A 25403-nucleotide genomic window follows, 5' to 3' on the forward strand; every position below is an offset into this window, starting at 1 on the left:
ATGCATCTCCACATCTGGGCAGGTGACTTCTGGTAATTTTAAGAGCTAGCCAATTTCTCCGTTAACTTGGCTGATATTAATCAGCCTTGCAGTCCACACAAGTTCTTCTTACCGAGAACTACTGATATTTTATCAGTATCTTTCTGATTTTCAAACCAAAACTTGCTTCACTTAGTTACCTGTTATATTTCGTTAGGCCCACAGTGAACATGTCATAATGAGCAAGACTATGTCAAGGTGCCAAGACAGGGCCAAACAGAACGTGGATTCCCGTGAAGGGAACACGGCGACTTTCAATTTACAAAGTCCACTGGCCATACTGGAGCCTGGGTGACAATGCAGATCACATCACCCTGTGGCTCAGAACTGTCCTGTGGCTCCCATCACACTGAGGATAAAATCCAAGGGCCTCACTCTAGCCCACAAGGTACAGGATCTGAACCCTGGCTGCCCTGCCAACCTCATCTCCCCGCCCCCTCTCTCTCCCTCACTGCAATCCAGCCGCTCTTGCCTTCTTACTGTTCACAAACACAACATTACAGGGGCTTTCTCAACTTTTTTTTTTTTTATTTTTCCTCTTGCCTTGAACCATCATTGCTAAGATATTGCTATGGCTTACCCCATCTCATCATTCATTGGTCCCTACCCAACAACTCCAGAGAGCCCTCCTGCACCCGTCTCTAAAGAATCTACTCACTCGCCATCAACCACGTAACCCTTTTATCAACAGCACAACCCATCTCTACCTGAAACTATACGTCAGAGGTATTTGTGCCCATACTTATTGAGCGTGACAGCTTCCCACACCCACTACCCATATTCTCCAGGAAATACCCAAAAGCATACAAGCTGGAAAGCCTATTTTTGTTTTGGTTTTGTTTTGCATTTTTTTGTTTATTCTTTTTTTTAATAGAACTGCTTTATTAAGATAGAATTTACATACCATATAATTCACCCAACTAAAATGTACGATTCAATGGCTTTTAGTACGTTCACAGAATTGTAATGTCGTGACTACAATTTTAGACCGTTTTCATCACCCCTAAAAGAAGTCCCAGACCCTCTAATAGTCCCTTCCCACTTCCTCCCACCACCACCCTCTGCGCAGGCACCCACCAAGCTGTCTCTATAGATTATTTCCAAACTTCCACAGTACCTGTTTGAATGAGGGCATGGGCAGGCCCTACAGGATCCGTGGATGGCGTTCCCATAGTAACCCTCTCTGCAGCGTTCACAGTGTTCCCCAGCAGTGTTATGCTGGCAGTTCTTGGGACAGAAAAACAGTAAAATTAATAACAGCCTACTACATTTATTACCATTGAGATCATTGTCATCTTAATCACTCACACGATTATAACTCAAGTACACTGACACTACAGAGTGATACCGATTTTGCTGCCTGTATGTTTTTTCTGTCTAACCAACCATTGTTGGTGCTAGAATAAACGTGGAAGTGCCTTGCCATCTGCTATTCGCTGCTACCCTTGGGAGGCAGGATGAAACAGAGACCGGCTGGGTTCAAATCCCACGCTAACATTTTGTAGCTGTGGGATCTTGTGCAAGTCCCTTCACCTCTCTGGACCTCAGTGTTTATTATAAATCAATATTATTGCTGCATGATTTACATACCATTTTAATTTTCTTAAAATATACAGTTAAAGTAATACCCACTTTTGTGGGACCCCCAGAAGAGTCTCTCGGGGGTGTGGGGTGAGGGTGCTGGTGGCTTCCTTTACCTTCACTTCACTCAGCTGCCCTGACTCTCTCAGAAATGTTTGTTCTTTTGAACTAAGTCTTTACCTTTCCACATCAGCTTCCTTTCTTTTATAACTCCAAGTGACAATTTTAAACAACATGCCCGAAGAGAGATATTTTAGTCCTGTGTCTACTTAGTTCTGAGCTGAAAACACTGGGAAAGCGAGAACAGGGAGAAACAAGAATTGCGGTGAAGCCACCTGTACCCACCTAAAACTCCAACTAACCCTCTGAACTCTGATCCTTACCAGGGGTACAGGAAGAAGAGTGTAGAAAGGGTTAGAACCTGTGTTTCTTGATAAAGTCCCATAAGAGTGTCTGAGTGTCTTCACCCTCAGTTGAAAGCATTTACCCTGGAAGCTGTCTCCAACAGTCCTGCAAACATGAGGCAACTGCCTATCAGGTTTCCCTGTTTAACTGTGACTAAGTGAATGAGTGAGAGAGTGAATGAGTGACAGAATGAATGATTCCATATCCACTCCCACAGCAAAGCCCTCCCAGCTCCATGTGACACCAAACATCTCCTGGGCATGAACCATGTGCCCAGCTATGCTAGGTACCAGGGACGTGAAGATGGACTGGTACCCTGACTCCGGGTAGACAGAACCCTGTGAACAGACATCTTCAGTACGATGGGGAAACAGGATGACAAGGTGTGTCAGCATCCAGGAAGAGCCGGAGGAGCCTCAGGGGAGGCAATGAGCTTGGGTGGAGGATAGAAGCAGAGGAATTAGCTGGGTAGAGAAGCATGGAAGGGCATTCTGGGCACAGGGATCAGTGCACACAGAACCTCAGCCTTGCAGGAGCACAGCAGCGTGTGTGGGCAACGTGAAGCAGTTGGTATCTGGAGGGTGACAGGCAAGGGGGCGGGATGTGTCTGGAGAGGCAGCAGCACAGATCAAGGGAGCCTAAGGCCGTCCCGCGGGGCGTGGACATCTGGTCCTGAGCCTCAGGGGAGCCCCAGGTCAGCTGTGAGTTTCAGATAAATCATCCTGGGGGCAGGAAGAGACCGGCTCCAGCGGCCGGCCGAGAATAAGAAAGAAAATCAAAGAAAGAAGATGAGAAAAGAAAGGGGGAGGGAGATGGGAGAGAGAGGGGGATGAGGGGGGAGTGGGACAGCAGAAGGCAGGGGAACAGCGGAGAGAGGAGGACACGCGGGGAGAAAGCGGGCCAGGAGAAGAGGGACGGGCGGGGTCTCGGCAGAGAGAAGGGAGCCTGTCACCACAGGTCCCTCCGGCCAACAGCACCAAGGGACACACCACTGCTCCGGCTGCCTCCCCCGACTGACAAAGGGTTGGGCTGGTTTCTTTTCAAACTTCCAAGTTTATTCTTGAGACGACATGGAGGTTTGCACATGTGTGAGGGTCCTGGATTTAAAAGTTGACCCTGGACCTTGAGAGGTGGAGGCCAATCTGCAGAGGAATCAGCTCGTCTGATAGTGAAAGATGCTTGATTTTCTCACTTCTGTTCTTTGAGAATGAGGCTCCCAGCAGCGGCCATGCTGAGAGCAGCCTCAGCACTCCCTGCCCGCCATCGGGCAGCACCCGTGTCTGTGCACGCGCGTGTGTGCCTGCGTACACGGCTGCAGGTGCAGGTGTGCGCACACACAGCCCCCAGGAGGCAGCAAGCCTGCCGAGGGCAGGGATTACGTCGGCGGTTTTAACCCCAGCACTTAGCTCAGTCCTCCACAACGGCACGTACTCAGGGAGGTTTTCCTGAATGAGTCATTTCTAGATGCCACGTGGCCATCAGGGACAAGTGAAGTCGGGGCCGCAAAGAAGGACGTGGGGAAGAAAATCTTATTGTTTGGTTAGAACATGAATTATGACTCTCGCTAGTGATCCCTTCCCTGGGCGCACGGACTGCAGAGAAAACTCCCTTTGCTCTTTCGCAACTTTCATAAAGTGGACTCAACATCCCGCGATGGTTCAATGGCAAGTATTTTTCATTAAAAACAGGACACCTTTAGGACACCTGGCAACAGCACGAAACATCAGTTATTATACGAGGATACCCAGGAGCTGGAAAACAGTATTTCCCAACATCTTTTATTCTTTGTTTTTACTTATAAGGTTAAAACCCTACAGAATATTCTATCAGGCTCTTTACAACAATTTCCTGCCCTGGCCTGTCCCATCTTGTAGAGGAAGCAGTTCCCTGGGACACGCTGAACAGGCTTAAAACAGTTCAGGAACTCAAATAGTTGGAACACACTCTAGGTGCCTTCCACAATGCGGAGGAAGTCTGTGCCAGGAGAACACACTTGCAGACAGCACCACAGAAGTGGGGGCTCTGTGTGCGGGGGGGCTCACACTGTCTCCTTTCCTTGCAACTGTGCGTTTTTCTAATTGGAGAAGCCCTGGCTACCAGGGAGAGGAACTCTGATGGCAGGGAGGAAGGCAGCAGAACAGAAAGTGAGAAAAATCTCCTGAGAATCTGATCTTCTGTGGGGGAATTTTCTAAAATATTCCCAAAGGAGATAGCTTTCCAGCAGATACGTCTTAAACAACAGGGACTCCCCTCGCCTGTCTTCCCACGTGAACCCATGGCCTTGACAGCCGTCGGGGTGAGTGTTTCATGGACCTTAAACCTCTCTTAGAGTCTCCTCTGATTGCTTTCTGGAGCTGCTGTTCATCTGACAGCAACGAGGCTCTTCTTCCACAGCCTCCTGTCACCCCAGCAAAACTGGGGTCCAAAGTAGTGGCTCTGACTTACTAAGCCTTGGCAAGAGATAAGCCCTACGTCTACCTGTTACTGTCATTTAATGAGAGACATTCCGAAGCTAAAGTGTAATATAATTGCTCAGACGGGTGTTCTGTGATGGCGCATGTTGAAATGGAGGAAAAAGGGAGTGTGAAATAATTCAGCCTGGTTACACTGGAGTCTCCTATGCTGACAAAGCAAATTTAGGATTTGGTAGGAGGTCCGACATCTGATGTCTCAGGGCCTAGTGAGGGGAGGGTGGGGGGACACAGATTGTCTGCTGGTAGCATTAGAGCAAAAATTTACTCACAATGCATATTCCCGAGCCGTCCTGGCATCGATTTGAATGTCCGTTGCAACTGCAGGGAACACACCGTCCAGTGTACAAGCCTTTGTGATCCCGATAGTATCCAGGGCTACACCCCTAGTTTTCAAACGAAGTGTTTAGTCAATACCAAGAAAGAAAATGATTATCCAAAGTATGTGACCATTCTGACGGTCAAGCATTCACCTTTTAATCTTCTCTCCTTTAGTCGGTATGTGGGTTTCTACTTTCAAATACTAGCCGGGCTCAACTGCTCTTTTGGGGTCAGGTTCTATGTGTTTCCACACCATGGCAGGTGCGTGTGTTTGTGCCCGAGTGGGAGTCGTGTGGTGGGGAAATCAGAGAAAGGGGAAGTGTGGAGGGGGGAGCATGGGAGTGGGGTGCCCCTCCTCCTCCTCACGCCAGTCGCTTTGTGGGCAAGTGGAGGCGTGGAGCGGTGAAAATGCAAAGAGGATTGGGACCTCAGTCCTTGGTGGGGGAGGACCTCTGAGCAAATCCCTTCAAGTTCAAGTTCTCTTTGGGTAGCCATTCCCTCTCCAAGTCTGGGTTTGGGCAGGTGGGGGAGCAGTATGGAAGGAGGGGGAAAGATGGGGTCTTCATTGGGATCCACACAATACTGGCAGAACCGGTGGAACCATTTCACTGCCGCTCACCAGTCTACGGGCGACAGGGAACTCCGGGGAAAGGAACGGGCTGCATTGTCATTCAGAACTTTGCACAGATGTTGGGTTCCAATTGAACACAAAGACTCAGCTTGAGGGAACCTCTCCAAGTGTGGTCTCCTCTTGTTCAATATTGCTTAGATTATTTCTATCTGCACTATGTTGTCTCTCTCCAGGGTAACACATTACTATCTTTCATATGGATGAAAAGAATTACGGTTTACTTTTGATGAACTGATTTCTTTTTAAAGATTCTAGCAAAAAAAATGCCTCCGAGAAAAAAAAAGCATTTATTCTTAAACCAGCCAGTAAAAAATCATTAAGGTTTCTGTCTTTAAAGAGAATTACAGGCATTTTCTGTATTTTGGCAGAGTGAATCAGTGACTGATCAAAGTCAGTTGTCCCTAGTTTCCTTCACTGACCTCCTTTATGGCTTATCTTGAAGGCACTATCTTTTATCTAATCTCTTTAAACAGCCAATACACCTGTAAGACTTGGAAGCTGCAGTCAAGGGAAATTTTGAAATGAATCTATTCTCATTCATCCATGGCCTTAAAGGTCTCTGCCTGGTCAGGCTGGGGAGAGAGAAGCTCACACATACCCCAGGGTGGAATATTCCAGTTGCTGCTAGAAGCACCTCCCAAAACTGTACAGTGACGCCAAATCGTACACAATAACAATACTATAATTTCCAATATAATTTTCCCTTCAGCTATTAGGGACCATGTGTAGGCAAAAGAATGCATTCGCTTGCTTTATGTGTTATATGAATAGGCTTGTCTAAGGGAGAATCGAAGCATGAAAGGAATGTTCTTGAGCTGAAAGCACAACGGAGAGCTACGTCTGAAGGAAATTCGACCAATGATGGTGTGATCGTGTCTACAATCTCTACAAACAGGGATACGTGCCTTATCACTATCACCACGTATCGCATTACATGCTTATAAAAGAATCAGATTTGGTAAAGAACAAATTATCTAAATAAATAAATCTATTTGGTTTGCTTATGACAACATGCCCAAGTAAATGCCTTAATTAAACATGCTTTCGGGGGCGGGGGGCAGATGGTCTATCCTAATTAAAGCTAAATCACCCATCTTAATTTGCTTTTGATTAGAAAGAGAAAAGTACTCTGCCAGAGTACTGCACCATGTGACTCTCCGGACATTTGTCAGTTGCTGAAATACAATCGTGTTCTCACCTCTGTAAACAGCACGCAAACTCCACACTTAACATAAAATTCTGTTCAACTATTCAGATTGCATTGAACCTTATTCTAAATGAAAATCAATGTATCTTAATACATTATCTCAGGAAAGCGGTTTTGCAGCTAATCTTTTTTTAGGTGATCATTTTTCAAGGTAACTTTTCCAATAAACTTGTAAGACAAACGATAAAATTATGTCCCTGTCAAACTTCCAGCAGCCTTAGAATCTATTTCTCTGTGAGTATACATGTACCATCCAGGAAGTTTAAAGAGAATGAAAGCAGAATTTATGAGTGTTTAGTGCTGGGCAAACTGAAGCACATCTGTTGGGTATTATACAAAACTGATCACTTTTCTTCAACAGGGATTTCACTGATTCTCATGGTTTGCCTTCTGGTAATTTTTCTCCCAAGCAGAATCTGGAAGCCTTATAGGTATCAGATTCTCGTTCTGAGGCTTGGGTAGCTCTCCACAGAGCACAAAGTTTCATAGCATATCAACATCCCACAAGCATTCAAACTCTTAGCTGCCTTGGCATTTCCCGGTGGCCTGATGTTTATAGGGTTTGCGGTTAACAGCACAGGAGAGCGATCTGTCAGACACTGTAATAAACACTGCCGTTCAGCGAGAGGGGGAGCCAGCAGCCCCTCCCCTAGCCCACCCACTCCTCACCCATCACCCTCACTTAAAATCTCACGAAGCTAGGAACTCTTCCCCATCCCACACCAAAATGTAAAAGGGACATTACCTGGTTGGGTTTAAGTTCCACATAATTTGCTTGCAGTTGGTTTTGACCGGAAAGCTGAGGAAACGCTACCCTTTGCTGCTGTGAACTGTACCCCAGACACTGCCCCAGGGCTGCCCCAAAGATCCACAGCCACCCCATGCTCCGGGCAGACCACCTTGCTGCCGGGGGCATCCTGGTCCTTGGGCGTCCGGCCGGTCGCACACAGACCTCCGCCTTCTGCTCTTATACCTGCCCTTCCTGCTCAGTGCCCAGGCCCCGGCTGACTCAGGTAAGGCAGGCAGTCTGCGGCGAGAGGCCCCACCTGTAAACTTCACCCATGAGTCAGCCTGTGAGGGAGCGCACATAACAGTCCCGCAGGGAAGCGCGCCGCTCTGTAATCCCTGCCAGGTGGGGCCGGCATCACCTTCTACCCACCTCACCCTTAGACGGCTCGGGCAGCTGTAAATCACAGGCTGAGTCATGCGCCAGGAACACGCCCTGGGCAGGAGGGTGGTAATCCAGAGGGCCCTTTCTTTCCCTCTGGCTATGGATTTCAGTTAATCGGGCTAGAAAAGAGGGAGAAGGAAGGGGAAGAAGAATACAGGCCCCTGTGGACTGAACGGTACAAGGCAGGAGCCCCCAGAAAACCACGGCGGATAATCCGTTTGCAGGTTAAAAAAGGAACTGATGTGCAGATCACCTTGGGGTTTTCTGCTGTCCACAGGTCAGGAGAGAAAGTGAAGGACGTTGCTAAATCCACATCTGACAGGTGTCTGGACTACTGAGAACGACAATATTTGCTACTTCCTAAAGACTGCACTAACCCTGGTGCTTTCCTTCCCTCTCTTCAGGAAGAGACCACGTTTACAGCTTGAGACGTGACACAGTTTCATTTTACGGCACTTTTTAACCCCCTGAGGACAGTCAGGTTGACTGGATCTCAAATGAGGATCTGCAGTGAGCTGGAAACTGGGACTGCAATTTCCCCTTGAAGAATCAGGATATTCTCTGGCCTACAGATCTGTTGGGGGTGGGTGGTCGGAGGGAAGCCCTGGACTAGAGAAAAGCACGGGAACCAGGGGTCAGCTACGCGGATAGCAGCGGCTCACACACTGGGATGCCCCCCGGCAGGTTCCTTCCGACCTCCTGGGAAGTCCAGATTTCTGCAGCCCCTGGGATCTTCTGAGCTCCTGTGGCTTTCCAGTGGCTTTTGAGACATTTGTGATTTTTTTTTTCATATTTAATACCTGAAGGTGGCCCAGGGAAGAGAGAAGCTAGCGCCCAGCAGAATCCTGTTGGATGGGCAGAGCGCCCCAGACCGTGCAGCAGTGCTGGACAGCAGACAGCAGCGCCTGCCACGGGAGTCCCGGGGGGCGGGGGGTTTATGGTGCAGCAGCATTTCCTACCTGACATGAGTCACCAGTGTAGTCAGGGGGGCAGGCACACATCTCCACGTTCTGTGCTCGACGTCCACTTCCTGTTTCCGAGGCCTCCTCCAGCCCCACCCCGCTCAGGGTGAGCCGCTGCGTCTCGGTGAAGTAGAGGCCCCGGAGGTGCACACCTTCCAGTCTAGACAGCACCGTCATCAGCTCTTCCCGAGACACGGGGGCACCGCTGCTGGTGTGTCTGAAGTTCCCCTGCACGGGAAAGCAGAGAGGCAAGGTCTCCTTTGGGCAAGCTCACTCCCAGGGGCTTCAAAGAGACAGCCATCCGCGATGAGTCCAGGAAAAGACATTTAAAATGCATCAGGACGGCAGGGAGGGTATAGCTCAGTGGTAGAGTGCCCGCTTAGCATGCACAAGGTCTGGGTCTGGGTTCAATCCCCAGTACCTCCACCATGAAATCAATGAATTAAATAAACCCAATTACTCCACCCCACCCCCAAAACAAAAGAATAAATAAAATGCATCAGGGAAAATAAAATGGAATAAGACAGGTAAGTAGACAACAGTGTGTTTATATTCAGAAGTCACATGTCTGGATTATTCCCAAGGAGGGAGAGAACCCTAGGAAAGGGGGAGAAATAAAGGCAGGAAATAAGGAGCAATGACACGAAATCAGACTTCTCAGCGTTAGGCTGGTTTTAAAGTGCACTGTTGTTTGTGCAAACACACAAAGTGAGTGAGAAAGATACAGGAGAGAGGCAGACAGAAGCCGAGTAAGTCATGCAGCTCAGATCGTTCATAAATGCACAGAGTTGTGACAGAAAGTACAATTTTTCTTGCACACATATTCATAGTATTTACTTTTATGATGATAAAAACATGTAACATAAAATTTACCATCTTACTCATTTTTAACGGTACAGTACAAGCGCTAACTATATTACATTATTGTGCAACAGACTTTTAGAACTTAATTGTCTGATGAAACTGAAACTCTGTACCTATGAAGCAATAGCTCCCGTTTTCCACTCCCATCAGTGCCTGGCAACCACCATTCTACTTTCTGTTTCTATGGATTTGAGCACTTTAAATACCTCACGTAAATGGAATCATACAGTATTTGGTTTTTTTGTGTGACTTGCTTATTTCACTTAGTATAATGTCCTCAAGTTTCATTCACAATCTAGCATGTGACAGAATTTTCTCCTTTTTTAAGACTGAGTAATATTCCAGTGTGTGCATATGCCACATTTTCTTTATCTGTTTATTTGTCAATATGCATTTCAGTTGCTTTCACCTCCTGTCTATTGTGAATAGTGCTGCAATGAACACGGATGTGCAAACATCTTCCAAATCCCGCTTTCAGGTCTTTTGAATATACAGTTGACCCTTAAACAATGCAGGGGGCTGGGGTGCCAACCTGAGCCATCAAAAATCTGCGTATAACTTCACCATTGGCTCATATCTGTGGTTCTGAATTCCCAATTCAACCAATCGCAGATCCTGCAGTACTGCAGGATTTACTGGGAAAAGATTCAGCCATTTTTCTTGAATAAATGCTTTTCAGATTACTGTGAATCTTGGCTTGTCAGAGTCCTAAAATCGTTGATTTTGACCATTCCATTTTTGCCAGTTTGCTCACTGCTTTTATGGAGGACAAATTTGGAGAGGTTTTTCACCGTTTTTGCTGGCATCACCTCTCTCACATAAACAGAACCATGTAAAACGTGGCCTTTCGTGCCTTTCTTCTTTCCCTCAGCATAAAAGGTTTTGAGGTTCACTCACGTTGTGGAAGGTATTAATACTTTTTTCCACTTATTTGCCAAAGAGTATTCCATTGTATGGATAGACCAGGACAGAAAAGTTACAATATGTGGGTGAGTTCAAGGCACTTGGAAAAGTATAATCTTGAGGATATATTTAATATAATTGGAACATTACTTTAAAGGGGAAGTTGTAACCAAGTAGGTGTAGTAACAATGTTCTGTGATGTGATGAGATTTTCTTTATTTGGCTAGATCATTCTTATTTCTTTTGGTGTTAGATGCTTTGGGGACTTTTCTATTCACCCCAAGCATCTGCTGGACAGTCCCCAGGTCCCAGGCCCTGAGGGAGTCTACCTCGTAGCACTGACAGACTCAGAGGGTTTAGAAGACACAGGTACTGAGCTGCAGGACAGGAGACAACGGTAAGTGCCACAAAGATGGTGCAAACAAAGTCCTGCAAGGATCAAACTCTGTATCTTTTATATAATTTATATTTAAATTTATATATCTAAATTCCATCTATATAAATAGATTTGAAATCCTTAGATTTTAAATTCATAAACTAAGTCAAAAGTCACAACTGTTTGAAAGAACGACATGATAGGACAAAAAGGATCACCAAGAACCATTCACGATGCTTTTGCGTTACCTCCACCATCTGCACTCGCCCGTGATGCAACCGGTCTGGCCGGGGGGGACGTGGCTCCTCAGAGATGAGGGACATGCGCTGACCCTGGTTAAAGAGAAACATGACTGCGTCAGTGGCTTGGGCTGGGATGTTCTGAAGTTTATGACTGGTCCAAGAACAAATGTCTATCTATGGATATTTCTACATTGCAGGAAATTTTGCCTGATTCTAAAAAGTAGCTGCAAAATGAACTGACTGGCAAAATGATTAGTAACATGGAGCAAGAATACCTAATACAGTCCATTTTCACAAATAAGAACTGAGGAAAATTCCCATGAGTCAAAGTGGCTTTAAAAGATGGAAGCAATTTTTTTAAACCATGCTTTGCAGTCAATGCATGAGGTGCTGGTTCCCATCTTGCCTACAGGACCAGGCTCTGATAGCAAGAGGGTGCTCGGGTGGGTGGGCTAGTGAGGAGGGTGAGTAGGGCAGGAGGGTCGGCAGGGCCAGCTGTGCAGGCTGCGTAGACGGGGCTGCAGAGCTGGCACTCAGGGGTGGAATTAACCCCACCGCCCGCACCCCGTGGGATCCAGCCTCACTTACTCTCAGTCTCCGCACACTCGTCCCCCATCACAGGGGCTCCTAAGGGCCCGATGGGAGAGTCACCACCCATCACCAGCACCCTCACCCTACACCCCCACACAGAAGTACCCCTTTTCTGTTGTAGCACCAAACCCAAAAGCTGGAGTTTCATTCATTAGAGCCTGAGTTTCAGGAAGAAGAGCATTATCGGCGATCACCAATTAAAAATCTTAATCTAAGAAACACACTCCATAGGCTTTAAATTTCAGTGGTCTGGGACAAAGCAACAGAGTAAATGCTTCATGAGCCAAAATTAGTTTCCATGTTTGAAGATAAATTAAGAAGAAATTTTGGTCATCGCTTCTCCATGAATTTCAACAGTTTGCATAATAACATAGGCAGTAAAATACAGGCATACTAATGGCCTGAATTTGAGGTGCTCTGCAAAAATAAAGCAGCTGAAATACAGCATGTCGTAACAGTATTTTTAATCGTGCAGCTATTTTTCCTTAGGCTATAACTCTAAAGTCTCAGTGCTTCATTTTCAAGATGTTTTGCAAAGGTTCCTTTGAGCTTTTAAAACAACAGTTCAATAGGTTTCGGTGCCAGTGGAAACAAAGCACAACAGAGCAGTGCCTGATCACCAGATCCTAGCAGCACACGAGGCCCTCAGCTGGGACGAGCAGTGTGGGATTTGCCAGTGCCTCTTCAACAGAGAGGGACACAAGGAAACCCTTCAGGAAGCTGGAATTGCACCGCATTAATCACAGTACACAAACCAGAAACAAAGTCAAGTTCAGGCTCTGGCACCCAATGCAAGTTCAAGGTTCTGTGCCCTACATTGTAGGGGATTCAGAGCAGGATGTGATATTGCCCCTGCCCTCAAGGAACTTTCTAGATTGCAGTTCTGGACAAGAGAATGTGGATATCACTTCTCTTCTGAAAAAACCAAAGGGGCTCCCCACTGTCTACCTCAGGCCAAATTCCTTATCATAGCCTTAGACACCCACCCTCCTACCCGCCCCAGCTTGTTTTCAATGACTGGGCACATGCTGATAATACAGCCGAGCGGCACTGGTCACCCCTGGGCACCGCCCCTCTGCCTCATTCACCTTATTCTGTGTGGGGGAAGGACCTTTCTCCTTTCACGTCCCTTCTTAAAGGTGTGGCTCAAAACTAACCTTTTCTTTGAAGTCTTCTGATGGCATCACAACTACATAAACTCCTACTTGGACTCCAGCTCCCACAGAGTCTTTTGTTTGGACTTTGTCTCAAATGCTTCTTACTGTTCAGTGGATAGTAGGTCTTTCCCCATTTCTCATGTTCCCTCTTAGATTGCATTTTTTTTTTGAGGACAGGGATCACCTGTCCTTTATGAGCCCGCCATGTGGCTTGGCCAACAGGGAGGTCTCAAAACACATCTGTGAGACTAAACTGAAAGACAGAAACATGAAACGAGTTTACGATGAGGCACTGACCGTGAGCAGTCAGGGTGCAAGGGAGGGAAAGAGAAGCCAGCTGGGGCTGGCCTGGTCAGGAACAGAGGATCCTGAGGCAGTGGGACTTGCTCTAAGCTTCCCTTTTAGTTTCTACAAAATATTGGAAATGATTTAATTCAAACTTTTTGTAGGTTGCTTATCAAGATGTCCTAAAATTGGATTAGCATCAATTGCAACTGTCACTTCTTGCCACATGGATGGTGTTTTGACACCTACGGTGAGCTTCACATCCGGCTTCTTTTCCAGAAGAACCATGTCACCAGGTAGGCCGAAGGACTTGATTTGGTAGGTGAGGTAGCCACCATAAGAGGACACCTAAAATTGACATAATAGGATCAACAGCATTAAAAGAGCCGACAGCAACATTAACTCACCTGCAAAGTCCACTGGCACGTGGATCTGGAAAGATCCACAGTCAACCGGTTAACAGTGGTCATCTCCAGAGAGTGGAATTAAACATGGTATTTTAACTTCCTACTTTACACCCTTTCATGTCAATCAAAATGTTTAATATGAACATGACTGAGTTTTACAAGCAAGAAGACACTTCTGTTAAAAAGAAGAATAACAGTCACAGAAACAAATAAGAGCCTTTTATTCTGGATGACTACTAAACCAAAATGTTTATTTAATCCACAGCTGTTCTAAGAAATCTAGGCCACTGCTTTCTTACTTAACTGACAGAACTGGTTAATGTCTGTCAGTGACAAAAAGAACCTCTAAAAATAAATTTAAAAAAAACCTTCCCCTGAAAGCAGATGGCGAATGTTTCCCAAGTGACGCTGTGTCCTCTGGTGGATCAGCCGTGTCCAACTGCACCATCAGGCCCAGGGACCGCCCCTCCCTGACACCATCGGGCTGTGCAAGCAGCACAACGGTGGCCGAGATGTGGAGGCGAGGTCACCTCTGGTCCTGACACCCCCCACCCTTAAAGTAAAACCTGATCAAGAAGGAAGGCATGACCGAGAGGTGGGAATCAGAGGCCACGTCCCCTCAGGACAGGCAGACAAAGCCCCCTTACCGGAGAAGGCAAGTGAGTGGGAGCAGGGAGGAGGGGCAAGCCGTCCAGGCTCCCAGTTCACTGAAGTTCTTCCCTAGAACCTACACCCCACAAAGCTTCACAGTTGTGACCTTAGAGTCTGGAAGTGTTCCAAGCAGCATCTTGAAGCATCTTACTGAGACTAAGTGTTGCCTTTTTGACGGGCCAAGGTGGTTCTAAAAATATGTCTACATAGTCTTCAATACTCCTGCCCTCAAGAGGTGGAGTTTGCTTCACCACCCTGAGTGTGGGCTGGGCTAGCGACTGGCTCTTAATGACTAGAAAACGGCAGAAGTGAGGGTGTGTCATTTCTGAAATTAGGCTATAAACACATTGTGCGTGCTCTCTCTCCGTCTCTCGGTCTCTCTCTTCTCTCTCCCATTTGCTTTAGAGGGAACCAGCTACCACGTCATGAGGATCTTCAGGCAGTCTACACAGGGTTTCCTGTGATGAGGAACTGAGGCCTCCAACAGCCTCACAAAGCCAACAGCCAGCCAAGAACCGAGGCCTGATGACAACCACGCGAGTGGGCTTGGAAGTGGACCCTCCAGTCCCAGACGGCCGTGGCCGGGGCTGACACCTTGACCACAACCTCATGAGAGCCCCTGAGCCACGTGCTCCTGGATTCCTGAGCCACAGACACTGGGCAAGATAATAATGGCCTGCTGCTTCAAGCTGCAAAGTTTGCGGGTAATCTGTCACCCCTTCTCCAGAGCTCTGCCCTGGGCCACCAGGCGCGTGCGTCACTGAGGGTGTTTCTGCAGGAGGAAGGAGTTCTTAGAAACGAGTGCAGGTGGCCAGATCCTGGGGCGGTCATTTCTGCAGCAAAGGGAAAGCAACTGGTTTGTAAGCTCCCCAGGAGCGTCTAACTACCTGCCCGTGACTGCTGATGAAAACCACTCTGTCGCTGAATCCTGTACTTCTTTTAATAAGCTCATGAGTCACTTTGCAGCTTTTGTTTTCCTGTCAAGGAGACTTTCTTGTGCTTTAAAACAAAGAATTCTCACACTGGCTTTTAAAAGCCTACATGCTCCATTCACAGCAGATGTTATTTAAATGGTTATTTCCCCGGAGGAGAATTCTTTGCCATTAAGTGAAAATCAAGCAAAACCTGGTGCATAGTTTTTTTGCTGATAGGCAATGCGTGTGGGGTACCCGAGGCTCCTACGTCCTCAGTCTCTCCATCTTCTGCATTTGTGGTTAACCTGATTTCTTCAACTTTAGTAACCTGAACTGTCTGAACCTTCCCTCCAAGTACCCAGTAAGTGATGCCAGTGCAGTGATGGAGGAAGTGCAGCAAGGGTGCGGAGGAACAGCGGGACCTGGTTACCTTGTCCCCCAGGTAGGAAGGAGGTGCGACCCAGGACGCACTGTGAACCGTTGTGGGCAGCTCCTGGAGGTCTGCCACCACGCTGCCGCTGCCCGGGTTGAATGAGACCGGGATGTCCACGCCGTCCTCGGTCTCTAGGCGCCAACCCACCATATCCACAAACTGGAACACAGAAGAAGGGGATGAGAACATGCACCCGTGGTTTCTTCAGCGATGGCTGGATCATGCAGAAGAGAAAGAGCCAAGGGGCAACCACCTTGCTTCAGAGCTTCCCTCATGCGCCTCCTCTTATGTCTGCCTCCCGTGGTGGAGTTCACACCCACTCAGCCCCCGTCTGATCCGTTGCAGCTGGGAATTCCTAGAGGGTAGTGAGCGTGTGCATGTGGGATGTATCCTGGCGGCCCGGCATGCATCCTGGTTCCTGACGTTAAGTAGGCGTCCAGTAAACATCCGAATGACACACAAATAAGGTTCTGAATATCAACTAGGACTTGGGTGCATTTTAATGGTGAGCTCCTGAGAGAGAAGCTGATGTGGAACACAGAGGCCTGCTCTCATGATTGTTCTCTAAAGGGAGTGTCATAATTAAATATTTCCCCCATCCCAAAGGAAGCCGGGAGTTAAATTAGGAGGGGAAGAAAGAGAAGGAACTGACGAGGCATAGACTTGGAATAATGCTTCCGGGTTTCCCTGGGGGTGAGGAGAGGAGACTTCAGGGTGGATTTACAAACTTTTTTCCCACCTAATTACAGGCCTACACTGTTTTCGGGAGGCAGGCAGTAAAATATATAAAAATAACCTTTCTTTGAATACTTTTTGGACATAAGACACGACTGTCACAAAGAAAGCCAGCCTGAGACTAAGTGGTTCCTGGAGTAGCGAAGGCAACAGAAGTTTTAGCTTCATTGGGTTAATTTTAAAAGTGGCCAAAGAAAAGCTGCAGTAAAACAGGTGAGAAGGAAAGTGAAACAGGAAGAGAAGCGGGTGGGGGGAGGCACAAATGACGGGGAGTGATGAGTGTTTGCTGAGCGCCTACTATGCTCTGCGCATTGGGATTGTATCAAGGAGCTTGCCTGCCAGTGGAGGAGGAAAAGAGGTAATAAACGACCTTTAGCGCGGTGATCACAGCTGTGAAGTACATGAAGAAGGTCAGGGCACAGGGTGAGGGCACAGTGAGGGACGGTGTCTCCGAACACCCGTGACACTGGGGCAGAGACCTGACAAACTCCGGGTCTGAGCACGAGGACAGCTCGGGGCAGAAGGCTGCAGGCGGAGGACTGGCGAGCACCGCGCTTAACATTCTCACCAAGCAACGTACGGAACACCCCACCACCCTTCACATTTCATGCCAATTCATGACATCCTCACTCGGAAGTACTCAGTAAAAAACAAAAAGACTCTAATTCCCTGCCTACCTTGGCTCTTCGTTTATGTGTGCTGTGACAGCGATGATTTACTCCGAAGCAAAAGCAGCTGGTACAACCCTTGGGATTCTCTGGGTCCAGGTAGAATGATCCTTCTCGACACACGTTACATTCTGGACCATCCACATTTTCCTGTCAAAGAGAAACATGAAATGAGACATCATTTCCCCCTAAAGCTTCTCTGATGGAAGAGAGCTACTTGCACAAATTAAGTACCAGCATAAGATGATGGAACACGGACGCTAACAAAGCATCCAAGATCCATGCTTGTGAAGCTTTTATGTCACACCAATTATTCAAATGTTTATACCACGTGCAAATAGAACAGAGGATTTCCTAGATTTCACAAGATGCCCTTTGGCATCTTGAAGGTAGAGAAACAGCACCAGAAGAAGTCCCAGTACAGAGGGGCAGGCTCATCCCACTTACTGTCTCTTTAAAACATCCGCTGGGAAGTGGAAGCTCTCCTACAACCTGGCAGAACCCCTTGGAGCAGAGGTTACTAAGCTGGGGTCCAGGGGCAGGGATAGGCTTGGACCTCCTGAAAGGTTTGTGCCTGTTTTTCTGGAGGTCAGTGTCTGTCATAAGGTTCTTTAGGAGGTCTGTGGACTCTTCAGAGGACAAGACAAGTGTAGGAGGGGGGTGTCTTCTAACTATTTCTATAAACGAGAATGATTATAAAATGCTACAGTCATTATGGAAATCTATCATGGGTCAGTCCCATGTCCCACGGATTTTTTATATGATGACTCAACACGAAACCCCTCCACACTGGTCAGTGGCTGATGTCCCTGGCTTTGCAAGTTCCGTCCTACCTTGCAGAGACAAGCCCCGGTCTCTGGGTCGCAGACTCCTGGCTCAGTCCCATCTCTGCTGCAGCGGCAGGGAAGGCACTCAGGGAAGCGGTAGAACCCGGAAGCGCATCGGTCACACTGCCGCCCTGTGATTCTGGGCTTGCAACTGTACGCAAAGCAAAGGAAGCAAAAGTCTCCATCATCTTTCTACACACAGTTCTAAAGTCGACCTGCCCTGCCACAGAGCAGCTGCTGTATGAAGCCAGTTAAACAGACACAGTGCCTGCCCACAGGGTGCTAGCGTCCAAGACAAGATAGAGAGAAGGAGGTACAAGGCACTTACATAAAGCATCTCAAGATGACCATCATCTTGATGATGAAAGGGGTCAAAAGATACACACTTCCAGTTATAAAATAAGTCCTGGGGATGCCATGTGCAGCACGGCGACCATGGTTAATAATATCATACTGCACATCTGTAAATCTTAAAAGTTCTCATCACAAGAAAATAATTCGTAACCATATATGGTGCTGGGTGCTAACTAGACTTACTGTGATGACCATTTCACAACATTTACAAATATTGAATCATTATGTTGCACACCTGAAACTAATGTTACATGTCAACTATACCTTATTTTAAAAAAGAAACAATGACCTTTGTGGCTGGTGACTCTGAGGGTCAGGCTTGCTGCTGGGCTCTGGGGTGCAAGGAAGGACAGAAAAAGACAGATACAACTCTATATGCCAGTAAGTTTGCCTTTGGTAAATACTGCTTATAATCAAGTAAAGAATTCTGTACTTGATTAAGAACACAAACTTGGGACCAGGTGGCCTAGGTCTGAATCCCAACTCTGCCACTTACAGGATGCAGAGCCTTGAGCAAATTAATCTCTTTACAACTGAGTTTCCTTATCTGTAACAATGGAGATTGTAATCCCTGCTTCACAGGATATTGTGAGAACAGAATAAAATAAAAATGTCAAAACCTTAGGACAGTGCCGTGCAGCATTTGCTACTGTGACTCTTGTTACGGCATCAGCTAACTGGGGCAGGTGGCGTCCCTTTACCCCACCCCCCACAGCGAAAAAGACAAAATCAGTTTTACCTGCAAGGCTTACTGGCAGGTCAAGTGTCATTTAGTGTTTCCCAGCCCCGTCCCCTCCCTGCGACCCTGATACCTGCAGAGAATCTTTTCATAGAGAGGAAAGTACTCTCCAAATCACACCTATAGGAATATAGGTGGAAAGTGCAAACCTTCTGCTCAGAGTGGTCGCTCTGGTGCCGGGGTTGCCAGCTTTGGAAGGGGTCAGGGACCCTTTTGAGAAGCTGGATAAACTACAGGGCACCTTCGCAGGAAAGTACTCACACCCACTCACAGGTTACATCCTCTCTCTCACACACACACTCACTCATTCTCACACACGGTTTGCACTCACTGGCAGAGGGTTCCAAGGTCCAGGTTAATAACACTCACTCTGTGACTTTCAGGCTAAATACACTCACGGTCCAGCAGGGAACTGACCGGCCCTATTTCTGGAGCACTGGAACTCTGGTGGGCTGGAGATGGGAAGGGAGAGGGTACAGACAACCCCTCCAAATAAAGTCATCGGGAAGAGGAAACCTAGATCGGAAAAGGAACTTGGGCAATGACCTGACTTAACCTGGGTGTCCTCTGCTCCTCCCACCTGGCCGTGAGGGAAAGGACTCTGTGCATGGACAGTGCTACTGTCACCAAGTGCCAACTTGGGCAGCTTGTTGCCCTGAAGTCCAAGATACTTCTTGTAGCAAACGCACAGAGCTCCTGGCCCACGGGCACCGTCACTGAATGCTGGCGCCAAACGAGGCTCTCACACCCTCGCTGCCATCGGTGGACAAGGCTGAGAGAGGCCCCTGAGCAAGTGACCTGGACTTGGGCCTTGGAGGTGAGGACAGGCAGAGGGAGCCTATTTCTTATATTTTCACTTTATTGGAAAAGAAAGGAATGGGAATGTTTTGCAGGGAGGACAGTGGTGCAAGCTGCTCATTGAGACAAGGAGAAACCGAAGTGAAACCATGATTGGTCTGCCTGTTGATTTCAGAACGTCCACGGGATGACGTGATGGAGAGCTGGGCTGGGAGGGTGTGTCCGTGTCAGTAGCAAGACCAAGTGCTGAGACTCATTCAGCATGAAAGGAGCACCTAAGAGTGTATGTGGAAAAAAAAAAAAAAGAAATAAAGAAAAAAGCTGAGCCAAGTGATAAGAGCAGTGACCTGTGTGTTGAACCCTGCAGACCCAGGTGGGACCGATGGGCAGGGGTTCACCAAAATGTGGAGAATACAATGTCTGGGTTCCTGAGTCATGCAACGCTTAGAGCATCGAGCATATGAATCCTATGCAAAAACAAGCAACCAAAGGAGCTTTTGGTGGTGCCATGACAACAGGGAACAAAATGGGAACTTCTCTTCAAAGTCTGGCTGAACATCTTTTAAAAACAACCTCAAGTCAGCCTGACCTTGCACACGTCTCCAGGGAGATGCTGTGCTTCCCAAGCAGCTGCTCTCACTGCACCAGCAAGGAAGTTCCAGCACCTGCTGCCAGGAGGTGCAGAGTAGCAGCACCAAGGATGCAGGTCAAGCGCAGCCACCTCCAGGGCAATGGGCTCAGCGCCAAACGTATGCAATGATATCTGGGCATGTGCAGGTGCCAGCGTGGCTCCCAGATAACCAGAAACTCAGGGGTCAAAGCTACCCTTTGCTCCTTAAATACGGTGGGTCCCTTAATATTGCACTCACATCAAGTCCAGTTTGAACCTAAGATCCAAAGTCTACTTCATTCATTAATTTACTCATTCAGTAATTACTGAGTGCCTTCCATACACACATTCTTGTGTTAGGGGACATGGGAGGGAGGGGACAGAGTAGAAGAAGTTAGTCTTGACCCTGATGCATTTTCACTGAGGGCACAGGACACAGAGGTGCAGGAAGCGAGGTAATCACGGGAGCGATGGGGCGGCTCAGCTTATAAGGTGCTTCAGGCACAATGAGATGAGGAGGGTCTCTCTGCGGTCTTACAGGCTACACGCCTTCCTTGCATTTGTACCTTTAACACATGATCCTTGAAGGATGTGTATAATTTGGGGGTAACAAGAGAGGCGAAAGGAGAACTGATAACTGAAGAACTGAACTTGGACCAAAAGTGCTTAGAAAAAATGAGAAAGGCCACGCCAGAGGAGAAAGCTGCGGCTTAAGTTAGGGTAAGTGGGGGTCAGAGCATCAGGGAAGCTGGTCTTTACGCTCCCAGACAATGGGGAGGTGCGGAGGGCTCTCGTGCAAAGGATGGCGTGACGGAAGTGGTGCAGGGCAGGGCCACATCACGCCCCCGCGGCCTGCACACAGTATGGCGCTCACTATGCCGCACCGCCCTGATTGGTTAGTATAGGTTCCCCTAAACAGACCAGGACCTCCTGGTAGTAGGCACGGGTGCCTTCTGCATGAGGCACAGCCCCCAAACTGGAGTCTGCGTTAGATATGGTTTGAGCTGTAAAACATACTGATATCTGACAAAACAGAATTTAAGGCCCGCCCCTCCCCCAGCAAAACAAAACAGAACAAAAAATCACAGGAACTGAGGGAAATGTTTCATCCTAGTTTTAAAAAAAAAACCACACAGTAAGAAGATAAAATAATAAACATATAGGTATTTATCAACATTCTGTATATGTTAGTAACAAAATTATGGGGAAAACAGATTTTTAAATCCTAGTATAACTGTGTACTTAGCATATTTCTATTCAATTAAGGAGAAATAGAGAAAGAGAAAAAGAAAGAGGGAGGGAGGAAGGGAAAAAGGAAGGGAGAGAGTGAACCAGGAAAAGGAAGGTCAGCTCGGAGACCGTGAGCACCCCTCCCGCAGGCAGAGGAGAAGGGCTGCCCCAGGGTGCCTGCACCCGCCGGGCGGGGAAGGAAGGGGGCCAGCACACGCTCTGCCAGACGTTGACACCTGACTGACTGTCAGAGAAAGGGGGTTCATTCCAAGGCGATACTGAGATTTCAGGCTCTGGGGACTCTGGGAGGAGGCTGTCACCACTATGTAGAATTTTTTAAAAAAATTCAAAGGTAAGAATGGCCTGAAAGGTAACACAATGGCATGGGTTTCAGACACGGAATCAGCTGTAGAATTTAGGGGTTGAGAAGGCCCTTAAAGATCATCTCATCTCACACTTAATTCTACACCTGAGGGGACAGGACAAAGGTCAGGAGACTTGCCCTCCACAGGCCCCTAAGTAGAGCCAATAAGGGAACCCAGATCCTACTGATTTCAACGCAGCTGGAGTAAGCCTGGCGGCAAGGACCAGGACCAGGACCAGAGCTCCGGATCTGGGACTCATCCAGGGGCGCGGTGGCTGAAGCCAGGACAATGGGTGGGGCTTCAAGGGGACAAAGTCTAAAGAGCAGAGGCAGAGGGCCAAGGGCCTGACAAATAAGGACACCAGAGAAACAGGGTGCTAGTGTGTGCCAGGTGCTGTCGCACGGGGTTTTGCACAGGATATTTAATCCTCGAAAGAACGTTGTGGGGGAGGTGCCTCCAGTATCTCTACTTTACAGATGAAGAAACAGGGCATAGAGAGGAGAGGTGACATGCCAAGGTCGCCCAGACAGTGAGCGGCAGTGTACAAGCGGCAGCCTTGTACAAACTCACACCACACATCTCTCAGCCTTGGGTGGCCGGAGGCTGAACCAGGGAAACAGCCAAAGAAGGGTCACTCAGAGAAAGAGAAAGATGAAGCACTGGTGTGACCAAAGATGAAGGGAGACAGAGGGATGCAGGTGAGAACCTCGAGTCCCATCCACCTGCCCTGCTCACCTCCGCATCCCAGCACCTGCCTGCACATGGTCTGGAATTCACCGTTCCTCATTTGATGCAGTGCATCCAAGGAATTGCCTCTCCAGGCTGTTAGGGCTCGTGGATTTACGCTGAGCTGGAAGCACTTCTGCTCCCAGAATGCCAAGTCTGTGAGCTTTTCTGGCATTCTGTTTCTCCACCTAACACATTTAGAAAGTCTGTGAGACTGGCTGAGACAGAGGTCCCCCCTAAAATGGCTTTCCTTTTGCTGCTGCTCTTCTGAAAAGGCATGTTTGTCCATGTAGCTTTGCTGGACGTCCAGGTGGACTGCCACCTCCCTTAATCGACCTTAAAATGGCTTGAAAGTGGTCGACATCATGGTAGTTTTTTAAAGCAGTGATTCCCAGAGTCCTTGTATCTGTCACTGATTGATAAAATCTTCTGAGGATATTTGAGTCCTTTCGTTTATTCAAAGAATCTGATGGTATAATATTCTACCATTAAAAGCAGACGCACATGTGCTTTTTTCCTTGCCGTTATATCTGATTAAATTACTGTGTTGCTATAAAAAGTGAAATTTTGATCAATGTAAGCATCTCTAAGACCTCAGTCTAGACAGAGTTGGCCCAAAAAATGGACTTTTAGGCATTCACACATTACAACTTTGCAGTATTTTCTGTAATACAATCAGAGATTGAAGAAACAGAATCAGATTTTTAAATTTCGCTGAGAAGTTAGAGATGACTTTACTAAACTTCATTTTATAGATTAGGAAACTGAAACCCAGGAAGGCAAAGTGACTTGACCAGAGAGTCTCCTAGCTAATTCATGACAAAGTTAAGTTGAGAAGTCAGTTATATGGCTCCAACTGAATATATTCCCAACTGTCTAAAAAACTGCAACATTAGTTTCAATTAAGTGAAGATGGAATACCATGGATTGCTGCAATTACTTTTGAAACTCATTTTAAAGGAGATCAATATTTATAAGTTTGATTTTCTTTTAGTATGATACACTTTAACACCCCTAAACCGTCAAATAAAATCTGAAAATTCCAATTTTTAAGTTTCGTGATCTATGATCATTCGTACAACGGTGAGAGAGTCTGGTGTATGAGTGAGAAAGGATATGCTTTGCTTTTCATTGCAAGTTCCAGGAAGCTTCGATTCTTTTTTTAACTTGAATGTTAGCTTCCTCTAAACACACTCTTCACTTTCATTAGGAAATTTTCAGGCCCGGGGGCAGGGGGCAGGGAGCATTCTTTCCTCTAATATTTTCCAAAGAAATAATTCTCTAGGCAATCAAAGGCTTTTTCAGCATCAACACTGGAATTATCAAGGGTAATTTGTGCCATTTACAATCATGTAATAAACTGAAAGTTTTTCTTACATTATCTACCAAGGGCCCTTTCATGACAAATCCACCCTGATCACGGACAGCTACGTCGTCCCATCAGGTGATTATGGTCTCTTGGTGACGTCAGGATAAACGATCTCACATCTTGGTTCAGGTGCGATGAGGTCCGTGAGATTCCATTCCTCGGGATGCTTCCTCGGGTGTGGGCCAAACTGCTCTACCACATTCCTCAGCCCTGAGTTAGGGGTTTCCCAGTCGACTAAACCGTCATTGGCTAGTGAAGGTTTGTTACACACTCCTTAGAATTTGTACCTAAAATACTATGGTGAATCTCTCTCTCTCTCTCATAGGTGTTGCCTTAACTGAGCTTTACCGTTTTTAGTGCATTCTTGGTTTCCTTTTCCGGTGGCAGCGGCACTGAGAAGCTGCGTGTGGGGCTGTGTCTGCGGCGGCTTCGTCTGTCGGCCAGCTACTCCCTTTCGTCATTCTCCCGCTGGTTCTCAGACAGTGGATTCTCCCGCCTGAAAACCGCTTCCTCACCTCCGTGGCATCTTTGCCTCCTGTGATTAAGCATTGGTACCCGCTCCGGAACTCACACCTGTCTTGTCCTCCTGTGTGGCCACACCTTCTCCTGGGGGTCCCCTCTCACTCTGACCCACATCATGGTCCCCAAGCCTCCAGCCCCAGCCCCAGACTCTTCACTTGGGTGTTCTGCTTTCAAAAGAAAAACTGAAGTAGTCATTATGGAAAAACAGAAATTTGTTGGGTTTGTTTGCACTCATTTTGAGGCTTACTAAGTTTTTATTTTTAATTAAATATGCGGGCCCTATAATGTGTTCAGTATTTGGGGCTCTAAGTATTTTAATGCAGCTGTGACTGGGGCCATGCAGCATCCTGGGCTCCATCCTCTGCTGGAACTCCATTTCCCAATGACCGTTCCATGCCCCCTTGGTTATCTGCCTCTCCTTCTCTTTCATCTCGTTTTTTCTTTACTTTCCCAAGGTCATGCATCGCTCATTCTCCTGTTCGAATGGAGCCTGGTTCTTTCAGCCTCTCTTACGTTGATTCCTGCTGTAATAGCCCTTGAGTGGGCGAAGGACTTTCATGCTAAGACCTCCCACCTCTGCCTGTCCTGCTGACTTGTCAGACTGTTCCTTCATCTGAAGGATTTGTGCAAACCCATTCCACGTAAGGACGCTGGGTTCCTCCCTTTGACTTGTTCTTCAAATATATTAAAATAAATATTGTTCCTAGTTCAATCTGTTTCCCTTTTTATAACATCCTAGATTTCCTTTTCTGAAGCCACTTCTAAATTCTACAGTTTCCTTTGGTCTGGTAGATGCACTAGGGAGTTTTGAGGAGTGTGTGAGTGTGTGTGTGTGTGTGTGTGTGTATT

At 47.3% G+C, this 25403-nt stretch overlaps 1 protein-coding gene across 2 annotated transcripts in view; it reads right to left on the reverse strand.

Moving 5' to 3' along the window:
* LAMA3 (laminin subunit alpha 3) overlaps window positions 1-25403 on the reverse strand; it is a 200880-nt gene that overhangs the window by 57061 nt on the left and 118416 nt on the right. Inside the window, exons 33-40 of one of the 2 annotated variants that reach the window (XM_031690290.2) lie at window positions 17848-17992; window positions 17024-17164; window positions 15609-15770; window positions 13456-13554; window positions 11180-11263; window positions 8786-9016; window positions 4769-4882; window positions 1157-1266 (exon numbers count right to left, since the gene is read on the reverse strand). In XM_031690290.2, the coding sequence (XP_031546150.2) occupies window positions 1157-1266; window positions 4769-4882; window positions 8786-9016; window positions 11180-11263; window positions 13456-13554; window positions 15609-15770; window positions 17024-17164; window positions 17848-17992 (1086 nt within the window). Of the gene's footprint in view, window positions 1-1156; window positions 1267-4768; window positions 4883-7400; window positions 7682-8785; window positions 9017-11179; window positions 11264-13455; window positions 13555-15608; window positions 15771-17023; window positions 17165-17847; window positions 17993-25403 lie in introns of those variants that run through there. The other variant, XM_006205102.4, reaches the window with a different exon arrangement.

This window comes from Vicugna pacos, chromosome 24, assembly GCF_048564905.1.
Source record: "Vicugna pacos chromosome 24, VicPac4, whole genome shotgun sequence".
Classification (NCBI taxonomy): domain Eukaryota; kingdom Metazoa; phylum Chordata; class Mammalia; order Artiodactyla; family Camelidae; genus Vicugna; species Vicugna pacos.